The sequence below is a fragment of the Medicago sativa genome, chromosome 3, assembly GCF_051527215.1.
Source record: "Medicago sativa cultivar Bolivia chromosome 3, Bolivia_mono, whole genome shotgun sequence".
Lineage (NCBI taxonomy): Eukaryota > Viridiplantae > Streptophyta > Magnoliopsida > Fabales > Fabaceae > Medicago > Medicago sativa.
This window is the reverse complement of record NC_140751.1, coordinates 61729124-61744079: the sequence shown is the minus strand read 5'-3', so window position 1 is coordinate 61744079 and position 14956 is coordinate 61729124. Positions and strand designations below refer to the sequence as shown.

Genomic DNA, 14956 nt, shown 5'->3' with positions numbered 1-14956 from the left:
ATTTGGTTGTTGTCCTATGAAGAACCAATTTGAAATCCATTCCTTATCCAAAGGAACATCTATGCAGGCGAGACCGTATTCTGGAGCTGTTTTCTTGTCTTGAAGTGCAGACACAAAACAGAGTAGTGGAGAACGTGGTTGTACAATTCGTACAAAGTACAATGTCAACGCTTTCGTCCAAATTGCAAACACATGCCTTCAAACACCTTTGAAATGACCGTTGCAAACTCCACTAATCCTTTGTTTGTGTTTTCGAATCCAATAGACAGCTTTTGCATTGATGATTCTTCAATTCTTGATTCTTTGCAAATCCAGTTGATATTCAGCTTCTGGTGAAATGGCTTCTGATGAGGCAGCTTCTGATGATGCAGCTTCTGATGAGATGACTTCTGCAGCTTCTGATGATGCAGCTTCTGATGATGTGACTTCTGGACCTCTTGTCTTCAGGAGCACTATTCTTCAGGAGCAGCTTACTTCAGGAGCGCTATTTCTTCAGGAGCAGCTTGACTTCAGGAGCGCTTTTTCTTTAGGAGCAAGTTGCCTTCAGGAGCGTCCAAGCTTCAAATTTTTGTTGTTTCCATAGCTCTTTATTTGCTCATTCAGAACCAATGATGATGTAACTTTATAATTATGGTCCTGTACACTTGAACAAATATTAGCTAATCCAATTTACAATTTTTAATACCTTGTTATCATCAAAACTCTTTAAGGTTTATTGTTAAACACATTTTGTTCCAACAAAATACACTAAAAATGGAAGCTTCTAATGATAAAATTATCATATGAATCAGTCAAATTATCAAAAAATTTAAAGATGCAACTTTAATATCGTAACACGTAGGAAGCGTACACCAAGAAACTAATCCCAACCGCAAGGGCTGTTAAATCTATAAAAATGAAAAGGAACTGATATGTGGTAACCGAAAGAAGAAAAAAATATGAAAAGAAACTTTTTTGTGGTAACCGAAAGATGATGATGATGATGATGATGATGATGATGATGATGATGATGATGATGATGATGATGATGATGATGATGATGATGATAATGATAATAATAATAATAATAATTGTTCTCGACCTGCCAAAGTATTTAGGCCCAACTACTCAGACCCAATACAACCAAGCCCAAATTCCGCATTTGGCAACATTACTCACAACATACCCCCTCCCCACGAGGAGGGGTGCTTGGAGCAAAGGAGACCCGTTCAAATGAACAGTAACTGTCACCATCATGGCTCCCGTAAATCTCTTCTACTTCCTACGAATTCATAACCTCCAAACACATGTGTGCCTTACAACAACTCTGCAAACACCCACCTCTATATAAAAGGGACTCTTGGCGGTCCCCAAGGCTAGAATCTATCTCTTTGAACCCCCATTATGATATGGACTTGAGCGTCGAAATGTCTACAGGTATACCCCCGCCGTTCCAGTTGTCGACTGACGCATTCCACCACTACGCAACCACACCGTACAAAACTGCACCGTTAGTCACCTTCTGATCAGTACGATCAATGGCGCCGTCTGTGGGGAACAAGTTATCCCTGTTTTTTACATAGAAAAAACCAAAGCTTCCTAAAACTCTAAAACACCATGACTACCAACGGTGCCAATTCGCGCATTCAGAGCGAAGTCCACCACGTTTATCGCAACGGACAAACCTGCACGCCATCTTCTGCAAACAATCCTAGGCGAGGAAACTCTCAACAGATACCTCAACAGGTGGTGTCCATGTACGAACTTCCCCCCGTGGTCCTCCTCGACCCGACGAAGTGGCTTACAACTCCATTCCTACGGAGGCCTTAGTCGGCAACCAGCTCCGCACGGTTTAGCGATAAACGTCGATAATCGAGGAGCAGAATCGATGCCTTGCGGACTTAGAAAAAGATCGTCGAAAGAGGCCGCTGACCCCTCCCCACCGGGCTCTTTTCCCAACATGTAACAAAAGAGGAATGAGCCCTCGCCCGTACAGATCGAGATCGCCAATAATTTGAAGATAAATCAATGTACGTATAAATTTCATTAATATTTAAAAATTAAAAAAGGATATTTAAAATTATACAAACAAACATAATAATATATATACACACGAGCAGACCGATGTGCACTTCTTTTCACTAGTTTAATATAATAAAGATAAAGATCGTATATGCAAAGAGTTTCATAGTTACCTCGAATGTTATAATCTAGGTGGATCGCACTTTCCTTGATGAATTCCCTCCTTACCGCACCTGTAGCAGAATTGACATCCACACCTGCAAAGAAAAAATGGAGTAATTTTTTTTTTTTTGGAGGAAGAAAAAAATGAAGTATTTATAATCATTTTTTTCATCAATATAATAATGTAATTATAACATACTATACATATTTAATTAAAGTTAAATTACTGAAAATAATCAAGGGTGCTTCTATTTCAAGGTTATTATAAACATTCTTTGTATTGTGAGGCTAAAAATATAACATTTTCATATTTGGTGCTCCATCCATTTCACAATACATTCACTTTTGGAGAATAATTTTGCTTCATTTTACTTGTCTCTTTCAAGTTTCAGTGGAACATTGATTGTTGGCTTATCAATAATACCCTTACATATTTATTAAAGAGAGAGAAATAATAGAATAAAATAATAAATGGGTAAGAGTATTATAGAAAAAACACAGAATTTCATAAAAAATAACGAAATTTATTGGATTTCTTGGTATGTGTAATTTCCTCAAAAGCGACAAGTTTTGTGAAACGGATAGAGTACAAGTTTATTAAAAATTGTTTATATTTAATTCTTAAGAATTAAATTTACACACAACTTCTCAAATATTTTAATCCATGTTTAGAGGTTGTGAATTCTTTTATTCCCATGAATATAACACAACTATTAATTTGGTAAAAAAAAAAAACAAAGAGGGTAATATATACAACCTGCATGTGTACACATCCACTAGCTCTCTGGACATGCATAGAGCATTTGGGACATCTCTGCCATTTTCTGCGTTTAGCCAATGTCAAGAATTTCCTATCCAACTCATATTCACCTTGACCTATTTTCTGAAATTCCTCACAATTCATATCTACGTGCCATGGAACTTTACATTGTGCACAGAATAGCCTATGACAAGAAGGGCAATTGCAACATTCACAGCCTGTAACACCCTCCACCCCGTCATTCACCAACAAAAGTGAACAATTCTTATAAGGGCAGTATATTTTTTGGTTCAAATCAATATTAGACTCACAAATAGCAGATTCCCAATCAACAACGACTCTTTTAGGTAAAATGGATTGCAAATTTTCGGGTTTCAGTTCAATAGAGCATTCTGGATCTGGACAGTTCACTTTCACCAGTTTTTCTTTTCTTTGAACCTTCACGTACTTGGATATGCATTTAGTACAAAAGGGATGGCTGCATGAACCGTTTTTGAAAATTTTAGAGTCTTTCACAGAAACAAGACATATCCCGCATAAACGTTTTGAGGATTGAGAACTAGTGGTAGCTTTCTTTGTCTTTTTCTTCTTTTCATCATCACTGTATTCTGAAAGAGATTTTCTCTTCAATGTGTTTTGCGATCCGTTTGCTGAAAGAGATTGATTTTGATTTGTTGTTATTGCTATCCTTGTCTTCTCCTTGTTTTCATCATCGTGGTCTTCTGAAAGAGATGTTTTCATCGAATCGGAATCCTGTTTTCCATTTGCTGAAGGGGAAATAGGAAAAGAAGACATGGGGATTGTTAACGATGGAGATAAGAAATAAGGGCAAGTAGAAGCAGGTTAGGGTTTGAAAAATATGAATACTCCCCTTTCAGGTTAGGTTATACAAAGGAAACTTTTAACTACTTTTTAAGGATCTTTTTTAAATTTATTATTAATCTTTTTTTTCTTTTTTGGTCAAGTAGCCTAGTGGCGAGCTCACACAATTTAAAATTTAATTGTGGAGAAGTGGAGTGTCCGGGGTTCAAACCCCGGCCCCTGCATATAAAATGCGATATCCCTACCAACTGAGCTAAGCTCACGGGGTATTATTATTAATCAACTAATATACAAACACATACAAACACATTAAAATCGTATTGCAGCAAAATTTCGTAATTATCGTCAGTTAAACTCATAATCTTCTTAATTTTATGGGTCCAATTGTCATTTTGCAAAATAAAAAACGAATTTATTCATATTTTGAGATATTGGTTTGCAAATAAAAAAGACAATTTGTTTTTTTCTTTCTTCTTATTATCCGATTCTCTTTATTTTATATATTTTCCCTTTATTTTATATATTTAATTAATTTTTTTAGATTATCGCTTCAAAGCCTACACATAATTCCTTATATTTTGTAGATAAAAAAGTCAATTTGTTTCCTTATTTTTAACCTTATTAATATCTGATTTCTTTGATTTAGTTTAATTAATTATTTTAGTTTATCAGTTTCGAGCCTAAAACTAATTCACTAAACATTCATAAGTAGAGCTGCTCCTACAATGCCAGGGAGATAATGTATTTTATAATCTGTTCTCAAATGCAAGATAAGCTATGAGAAAGAGCAAGAACCCGAAGCGATTGGCTTGTTTTAATTGACTTCTTTATCTTATTTTTATTTTTGTGTTTAAGTTCATCATGAGATGAACCCCTTTAGTGGTTAAGACATGACAATTTATGATTATGTTTGCAAAAGTTTGGTAAGTTACGTATTTAAGCTTCTTTTAAACAAGTTGTATAAACTCTATTGTTTACAGTAAAATCTGATCACTTTTATCATTATTGCCAAATTCCTTGAGCATCGAGAGAGGACATTTTTATGAGAGAGAGAGAGAGAGAGGCCATTTGAATTTGTTAACTTTGCAATCGAAGGGGTCTATAAACGTTGTTGGAGTAGGTCTTAACGAAGGGGTCTATAAAGGTAGCTAGAGTAGGTCTTACTTTGTTAGACGTTATAAGTATAAACCTTAAATAGTATTTGGTCATACAAGGGGAAGGAATTCGAAGGATCCTAATCGCCGTCAAAACTCCACCTCAACCCTTTTTTAATTCTGTTACAATCAACAAATCTTGCAAACTCCCCCAACTTACTACTTTATTACTTGAAATAGTTTGGTGATGCATTTGCCGACTTTGTCATCGGTGTACTGCTGAATCCTACTATATCTGTGTGTATGTGATTACTTGTTGATGTGCATGATTATGACTCATGATTATAGTCTACAATGTATAGGACGGAACTTAGTTTGTTATGGCTTTTAATATCAGCGATTTCTTTCCCTTCTTTTTGCACATGATTTAGATTCTAGAGTTATATATCGATGACCTGCTATTGTAAATACAGAGTCATCATCTCCCACATCTGATAATTTTTTTTTTTTTTGTGTGCTCTGCTGCTGAGTGCTCTCCCATTAAGTTTGCTGAGTGCAGATATGTTTTAGGTCTGTCACTAGCTGTTGTAGGTAGTTGGGCTTGTCTAATTATGGTAGCAAATTGATTCATAATTTTCCTATATTTACCTGATAATTATGAACTTTTGCAATAAAAATGATAATTTCACTCCACATTTCCACTTGTATTTCTCTGAAATACTTACTCCAAAGTCGAATAACTGTAGCGTTAAAACATATCATCATTTCTGCGAATAAATTAAAAATCGCCACTAATAGAAAAAGAACAAAAACATGACAAAAAGAAAAAGTTTGCAACATTGATGCAGTCTTTTATCTACGAACCATGTACCAAAATTTCTATCATTATGATCACTAACTAAAAAATAGAACTTCCTGCATATTTGCCATGCGGGCTTCCTCACTCGTAATGACCAAATATGTTTTCACCTGAGCTATCGTTATTTGCATTTGCATCCGTGATGCGTAAACGCTGTAAACATAAAAAAATTACAATCAGTATAAACATTAACAAGCTGAATATACAAAGGACATTTAACAAACCCCTCTTGATATGGCCAAAACAGAATGCAGTAAAATAAACCACTGTAAACTCAATGCTTTAGTTTGTGATTGTGATAAAGTGGAAATGGTTTCCAAATTTCCAATTGGCAACCATTATTTATGCTTTAGAAATCCTACGTACCAACATTGAGCACTTCTCTTTTTAAATTTTATTAGACTCACTAATACCTATTGTAAGAAACGAGAACTACATATCAAGGCAAAATTACACAATTCGTCCATTAACTTAATTTCAATTAACAATTTCGTCTTTTATCATATATTTTCTTGATTTAATCATTTATGTTATAATTAGGTAACACTTTCGATCTTTATCTTTTTCTTTTCCCGATTTGGGTTTTATGTTATAAAATGTCAGCATTGTTATCCTTTTTTATGAAGACAAAATGATAAAAATCCATAAAAAAACTTACAAAAAAATCATCAAACTCATAAATAAATCTAAATCTTCATCATACAAATATGTGAAAAACCGTATCCCTTAAAACCGTTTTACAGTATTCATGCTTCAAATATATGTTTTAAAACTGTATCCCTTAAAAAAAAAATTAAAACCATGTTTAATCCAACGATATATTTGGGAATTGGGAGTTGAAACTAATTCCGCAAATGGAAACATAAAACAGGTCGTGTATCTCAAAATTCATCATTCTACAATTCAAAATCTTTTATTTCAGCTCATTGCTTATCAAAAATCAAATTTAATTCTATATACAAAGATTTTCATAGTTACCATGAATGTTATAATCTAGCTAGCTAGGAGTATTGCATGTATGTCCATAAATCCAATCGTTACCACAGTTGTAGCAGAAGTTACATCCACACCTGAAAATAAAGAAAATGGAGTCTAAAATACATTTTTCATTAACATAATGTAATCATAGTAAATTATAATGATTTAATAAAATTAAAATTAACGAAAATGATCAACTATGAGCCAAAGAAGGTAAGATAAGCAACCTGCAGCTCATGTGTTCACATCCACCATTTCTCTGGACATGCATAGAGCATTTGGGACATCTCTGCCATTTTTCACTTTTAGCCAACTCCAAAAATTTCCTTTCCAATTGTTCTTCATCTTGGTTGTCTTTCCACTCCTGAAATTCCTGACAATTCATATTTGTATGCCACGGAACTTTACATTGTGCACAAAACAGCCTATGACAAGACGGACATTCACAACTTGTAACAACTTCTAACTCCTCGTTAACCAACAAAAGAGAACAATTCTCATAAGGGCAGTACATTTTTTGCATCGTAGCAATAGAAGATTCATAAATTGCAGATTCCCATTCAACAATGACTTGTTTAGGTAAAATGGATTGCATATGTTCTGGTTTCAGTTCCACAGAACAATCTGGCTTTGGACAATTTAGTTTCACCACTTTCTCTTTTCTCTGAACATCCACATACATGGATATGCAATTAGTACAAAAGGGATGATTGCATGAACTTGTTGTGAACATTTTAGAGACTGCTACAGAATCAAAGCATATACCACAGCTGAAGCTTTTCGAGGATTGACCTTGACAGATAATTGTCTTTGGCTTGATATGTTTGTTGGTCCTAGTGGTTGCTTGCTTCTTTTTCTCTTCACCATGATCTTCTAAAAGAGATTTTTTGTTCCTAGAAGATTGAGTTTCATTTGCAAAATGAGAAGTCATGGGATGACTATAGTGTTGACTCATGATTTTTTTAGGTCCTAGGGTTTTGTTTGCGTCACGATCTTCTAAAATAGATTTTCTGTTCCTAGAAGATTGAGTTTCATTTGCAAAATGAGAAGGAGTCATGGGAAGTGTATAGTTTTGACTCATTATTTTTTTAGGTCCTAGGGTTTTGTTTGATTCACGATCTTCTAAAAGAGATTTTCTGATCCTAAAAGATTGAGTTTCATTTGCAAAATGAGAAGGAGTCATGGGAATACTATAGTTTTGTCTCATTATTTTTTTAGGTCTTAGGGTTTTGTTTGTGTCACGATCTTCTAAAAGAGATTTTCTGTTCCTAGAAGTTTGAGTTTCATTTGCAAAATGAGACGACCGAGACGGAGTCATGGGGAGACTATAGTTTTGACTCATGATTTTTTTAGCTCCTAGGGTTTTTTTTGTGTCACCATCTTCTAAAAGAGATTTTCTATTCCTAGTATTTTGAGTTTCATTTGCTGAAAGAGAAGAACTAGACACATTCATGGTAGCACTATGATTTTGACTCATGATTTTTCTAGAAACAGAAAATGAAAAAGTTTTGGCTTGGCATGTGTTTTGGTTGCTTTGAAACTTATTTAATTAATGTACGAATGCACTTGTTGTTGACTACCTTCACTCTCGTAACTGTCCACACTCAACACGGAAGATCAAACGTATAGGCAGAGATGCAAGGCAACAATATCGGGTTCCTCATGAAACAATTAGCAGATAGATACGTGACTCATGATTGTGGATGAGGATGTGGTGTTTGCGACCTAGTTTGGTTTTTTTTTGGTCAAGTATAGTCTAGTGACTAGAATTCACGTTTTTCAAAGTGAATAAATTGGGTATCGGGTTCGAACCCCGACCCCTACAATAACCCTAAAATAAAAAAAAAATATATGTGGTTTGGTTGGTTAAATTCGTTTAAAAAAAATTGAACCAAACCAAACCATCGGCTTGTTTGGTTTTTTGCGAGACAACACATAATTTAGAAAATTCTATCAACAATTTTTTTTAAGGAAGGATCTATCAACAATTTTTATTATATTCCTTATTCAAAAAAATGTTTTTTTTTTTAGGGAAAAAAAATGTTGATTATATTAGTTGGAACAATTAACTAGTTTGCAACAATTAAAAATTAACTTTACCATTAATGTGCATAAATACCATTACATCTTCAAGAATACCATTACATCTTCAAGAAAGGTAATGGAAAATGTTAATGAGCTAGTATGGACACCTTTGGCAATCATTGACTAGAATTTTGTCATATTTGAGAGAGAAAATACTCTAATGTATCAAGTGTCATTTAAAGTTCAATATTGAATAAAAAAGTGGAGGATGAACAAAAAAAATGAATAAAACTCATATTTAAGTCTTCAATTTTTCGATAAAGATGTGATATTTTTTTTCATTTGTGTGGTTTCTCATTCTACAATGTGTTGATTCACATCAATGTTGACTCACCTAGAAGGCCCAATGGTGGTATCATATATCTTGGTTCAACATTGTTTGGGGGGGGGGGGGGGGGGGGGGGGGTAGAAGGAGTGATTCTTGGCGTTGGATCACAGACACGGAAAGTGTCATACTTAATAGAGAGATGTTACTTAAGGGAAATCGAGTACATTAAAGGTAGCGGAAATAAAGTTTGAGCAAAGCCTCTAGTTGTCCACCCGAACAGTTCTCCTCTGGTTCCTGGTGCTAGCCAAACGATTGGAAGTTAAGAGAAAACTAGGGTTTGATTTTTGCCTTTAGAGTTTCTCAAAACGTGTAACCTTTGACTGATCAGCACAAGGGTTCTATTTATAGAACTCCTTGTGTGCTCTCCAAGTCAATAATCACAACTCGACTTCCATAAGCCCATTAACCCATTAGTATTCGCTAACTAATTAGCGTTATTTGCTAAATGCACCCCATCTTATAAGTCTTACTTATATTTCTCCATTTGATCGTTCTATTGTGTGTGACCCTATAGGTTCTTGTAACGTTGACAAAAATATTAAATCTTATATTTAACATTATAAATAGTGAGCTGTATCTAGCAACACATCACTGCTACCCAAGTGACAAGAATGTCAAGTGATCTGACGAAACCTTTTCCATCAAGAGGCCTAAAGATATATCTCCTGTTATGAAGGAGGGACAAATCCCATCTAGGACACTCATGTCCCTCAGCATGATTTGTCAAGTGCCCATTAACCAACGTTATGGTTATCCTAATACAGACAACGTTTGAATGACAATAAATCATTTGAGTCCACATCTAGGATCATAGTGGTTTCAGGTTAAGAGTGGTATACATCATTATCATTGTGATAAAATCTTATGACACGGTAGGTCAATCCAGTATAAATATTACTCCTAATATTTATACCTATGTATAGACTTAATATCTCATATTCGTGACCAATGAGATGTGGTCATCAATCTACATACATAATAGTCTCTAAGCTTTATTATTATCCCAATTTATATTAAAGCTTGACTACATATACATTTAAGAATAATGTCCTTGTTAATGTAATCTCATGATTAAGTCACACTTAATATTCCACCACATGAACTATCTATTCTAGGAGCTTTATTAATCTTACAACAATTATAATAAAGAATGACATATTTCATTTAATAATAAAAGTCATGTTACATAGCATAAGTTTAACATAAACTATTGGCCTCTAGGGCTTATACAAACAATTAATGCATCAAGTGTGAGTTAAAATTCGACATTGGATGCAAGAGTAGATGTTGAGCAACATATTAGGGAGATTATTCATATACCTAATGCTTTATGACTTTGGGTGAAGATGTGATGTCAATCTCACTTGTGTGGTTGCTCTTGAACTAATATGATGATAAAACCCCATGTAGTTTCCTATAGGAGTTCTAACATTATAATAATTTTTTTGTTAGTTTTTGGGTGTCATTTGTTTAATTTTTTTAACTTAAATTTTAGCTTCTGGATGTCATTATCTTTAATGCACATTTGTTATTCAATCTCTATTATTTCAAATCCCTTCACTTTTAGTCTTTGGTGGGATCTGATAGTGGAAAAATGTAGACTTGTTGTGTTGAGTTGACAAAATACATGTGTATTAGACATCTGAATTTGATGTGACATTTGTTGATTGAGTTTATTATTTTGGTAGCATGATTAATATCCAGTGACTTCCAACTCCTTCAACAAATTCATAAAATTATCAACAACTCATTTTATTCCCTATATTGTCACGGATAAAACCCACTCTCCTTAGTTTTTCTTCTTATCATTTCTCTCATGTTCAAATTCCTTTTCTGTCTTCTTTCTTTTTCTAATTTAGTTTCTATTTTCTTATTAAGGAAAGGAATAAAGAAACCCTTCTATGAAATAGCCACCAACTCACATTTTTTTACCATATTGTTCCTCGTATCTTATTTCACTATCTCGCCATATCATAGACACAGAGAATCTCACACTTAAGGGAGAGATGTTAATGCGTCATTTGTAAATTAAATTCTACATTAGATGAAAGCGTATATATTGAGCAACATATAAGTGACATGACTAATATACCTAATGTCTTAAGGTTTTAGATGAAGATGTGATGTCAATCTCACTTATGGGGTTTCTTTTAGCCAAATATGATGATCCAAGTCATTATAGGCTCCCTCATAACTCCAAACATTATGGTAAATTGTTATTTTTGTTCTTGTATGTCCTTTGCTTAATTTTTTATATTAAATATAAGTTTTTTAATGTCATTCACTTTCATGCAATTGCTTTTATCTAACCTATGTTCTTTCAAATACCTCCACTTTTGATCTTTATTATATATAAGTTTTTTAATGTCATTCACTTTCATGCAATTGCTTTTATCTAACCTATGTTCTTTCAAATACCTCCATTTTTGATCTTTAATCTTGTTTATGGTAGCCTTGCTATACAGCAAACACATTTTTTTAATCTCTATAGCTAACTCTACTTAGTGAGATAAGATTTGGTTTTTGTTGGTTGTTGATGTACTTTCACTTTTAGTCTTTGGTGGAATTTGATAATTGGAAAATGCAGATGTGTTATGTTGAGTTGATAAAGTGACATTCTAAAATGATGCGACATTTTTTTTAATTTAGTCTATTTCTATTAGTAAAATACTACTCATTAATCTCAAACTCCTTCAGCTAACCCATACAATTACTAATAACTCACTCTACTCTGAATACTTCCACGGACAAAATACACACTAATTTTTTTTCTTTATCATTTCTCTCAGGTTCAAATTTCTTTTTCGTATTTTTTCTTTTTCAAATTTCCTTTCTCTCTTTTCATTAAATATAGGAACATAAACCTCCCTCAATTAAATCACTATCATTCCACCTTTTTTGCCATGTTGTTTCTTTGTCTCACCTTATTTGGCTATTTCATCAAATCACAAATACAGTGAGTCTCACACTTAAGGAAAATATGCTAATGTGTCAATTTTGACTTAAAATTCCACAGTAGATGCAAGAGTAGATGTTGACAAACATATAAGTGTGATCACGAATATAAGAGTAGATGTTTAAGTTTTATATTAAATTAAGGTTTTGGGTATCATTTACTTTTATGCAACATTTTTTAATTAATCCCTAGTATTTTAAATCCTTTCATTTTTGGTCTTTGGTGGATTTAATCATATATAAACTCTGATGTGTTTTGCTGAGTTATCAAAATACGTGTTTATTTGAATCTTTTAAATGTTGCGACGTTTTTTTTAATTGAGCGTAAATTTTTGGTGAGTTAATTACCCAAAAATATCTAGCTTCTACAACAAACCTATAAATTACCAACAATTATCTCCATTCTCAATTATGGACACATGTACCAAAAGCACAATATAGTATTACTATCATTTGTGTGGTTGCCCTGTGTTAAATGGATCAATCCACACCAGTGTTGACTCCCCCATAAAGTTCAACAATGGTATTATATCGTGATTTGACTTTGTGAGCAAGTATAAGACGTTCCTAGTGGTAGATCCCGAAAGTGGATAGTCTCATACTTGAGGGAGAGAGGTTAATGTATCAGGTATTACTTAAAGTTCCACATTGTGTGTAAGAGTATATGTTCAATGACATGTAAGTGATATGACTTTTATACCTAATGTTTTAATGTTTATGATGAAGATGTGGTGTCAAACTCACTTACGTGGATTCTCTTAGTCTAATGTGATGATCAAATTCAATGTAGCATTCCTCGAAAGTATCAACATTAAAATGAACTCTATTTTATTTTACTTTTTGGATGTCATTTGTTTAATTTTTTTTATCTTAAAATTTAGTTTTTTGATGTCTTTCTCATTCATGTGGATTTTTTATTTTAACCTCTATTATTTCAAATTCATTCAATTATGGTCTTTGATGGCAAATGACAATGGAAAATTGTAGACGTGTTATTTTGAGTTCACAAAATACATATTTATTACATAGGTAAAATTATTTGAGGTTTTTTTAATTAAATGTATTTTCTTTGGTAAAATAATTACCCAAAAATCTCGTACTCCTTCAACAAACCCATGAAATTATTTGCTAATTTAACTTTGGAAAATGTCTCAAAGCTTGCTATCATGATGCTTCGTGGCTTTGGCACCTTCGATTTGGGTAGTTAAATTTTGGAGGCTCAAGCTTTGTGGCAAAACAAAATACGGTGAGAGAGCTTCCACTTATCAACCATCAAGATCAGTTATATATGTGAAGGATGTTTACTTGGGAAGCAATTTCGGATGAGTTTTCCAAACGTGTTAAACTCAAGAGCCAAGAAGTCGCTCGGGCTTATACATGCTAACGGTTATGGGTCAATCAAGTCAATCTCACTAGGTAAAAACATGTATTTCCTCCTTTCCATTGATGATTTTCCAAGAAAACCTCGGATCTATTTCTTCAAACAGAAATTAGAAGTCTTTACCAAATTTATGAAGTTTAAAGTTATTGTGGAGAAAGAAAGCGGTCGGAAGATAAAAGTTATGTGGACTGACTGAGGAGGAGAATTCACTTCTAAAGAGTTCCAAGTTCTGTGAAGAGAATGGAATCAGCCGTCCACTAACATTTTCAGGAACCACCCCTCCGCCCCCCCCCCCCCCCCCCCCCAATAAAATGGTGTGGTGGAAAGGAAGAATAAAACAATACTTGACATGCTCGAAGCATGCTCAAAAACAAGAAACTACCAAAAGAATTTGGGATGAAGTTGTGGTGTATGCAGTCTATCTATCTAATCGATATCCAACAAGGAGTGTATGGGGAACTACACCACAAGAAGCATGGAGCGGAAGAAAGCCATGTATTTCACACTTAAGGGTCATCGAGATTATAACCCATTTTCACATTCTAAATGAGAAAAGAGCAAAGCTTGATGACAAGACTGAGAATTTCATCTTTGTCGGTTATGATCAAAGCTCAAAGGGCTACAAGTTATACAACCCAGAAAACAACAAGATTGTAATTATCCGAGATGTGGTATTTGTTGAAGAAAAAAAAAGAAAATGGGGATTTGGAGCACACAAAAAGGAATACAATTTTTTCCCAAAAGGATAATGACGTAGTGAAACAAGTTTGCCGCTCACCAACGTCACCCACTTCTAAAGAAAGAAGTAGTGAAAGGATTACGACGTGTACATGAAGTCTTCAAGATCTCTATGCCAACACACGAGCTTTATCACCATGAAGGCTTGAAAATCTCTACGAGGAAACTAAAGGAATGTATAATCTCACGCTATTTTACCTTTCTGTAATTTATGAACCAGTGATTTTGAAGAAGTTGTACAAGTTAAGAGATAGGGAGATCCAATAGTTGAAGAAGTTTAATCCTTTAAGATTATTTTCAAAAGGCTACAATAAAAAGGCCGTGTTTATTCTGAGTCGCTCGACTGAATATCATAAAGCTCATAATATTTCTAGCATCTCAACATAAGCTAAAATTTTATCGAATAGACGTGAAGTGTGACTTTTTTAATGGAGTCCTCAAAGAAGAAGGGTACATCAAGAAACCAATAGGATACAAGGTGAAAAGAAAAGAATGCATAGTTTCTATCAAGCTAATGAAGAAATTTTATGGGCAAATGAGATATTGAGACTTTGATCTCAGAATTCTAAGACTTCCAGGGTGTTTAACGGGAGGTTGTAATGATTTGTTGTCACCTAGAGGACAAAAGAGGTTGGGTTTGTCATCCCATTTATCTTAAGCACGATATTTGTGGAGCGGTTAGTGATGTCGGCCTCATTGATATCCATTTGAATGGGTATACGTTCACTTGGAGGGGCAAAGTTTGGATAGGGCGATGGCTAATTTAGAGTGGTTAATGATATTTCCTCAAGCC

At 33.9% G+C, this 14956-nt stretch overlaps 2 protein-coding genes across 2 annotated transcripts; both read right to left on the bottom strand.

Moving 5' to 3' along the window:
* Window positions 1-1459: 1459 nt before the first annotated feature.
* LOC146938916 (E3 ubiquitin-protein ligase RSL1-like) lies at window positions 1460-3718 on the bottom strand. The gene is made up of 3 exons (XM_085749703.1): window positions 2922-3718; window positions 2205-2264; window positions 1460-1547 (listed from the first exon to the last, which is right to left on the bottom strand). Exons 1-3 carry the CDS (start codon window positions 3716-3718, stop codon window positions 1460-1462), a joined length of 945 nt encoding a protein of 314 aa, XP_085605829.1.
* A 2977-nt stretch (window positions 3719-6695) lies between these two features.
* LOC146938915 (E3 ubiquitin-protein ligase RSL1-like) lies at window positions 6696-7859 on the bottom strand. Its single transcript, XM_085749702.1, has 2 exons — window positions 6904-7859; window positions 6696-6768 (listed from the first exon to the last, which is right to left on the bottom strand). The coding sequence occupies exons 1-2, from the start codon at window positions 7857-7859 to the stop codon at window positions 6696-6698; spliced, it is 1029 nt and encodes a 342-aa protein (XP_085605828.1).
* Between the last annotated feature and the right edge of the window lie 7097 nt (window positions 7860-14956).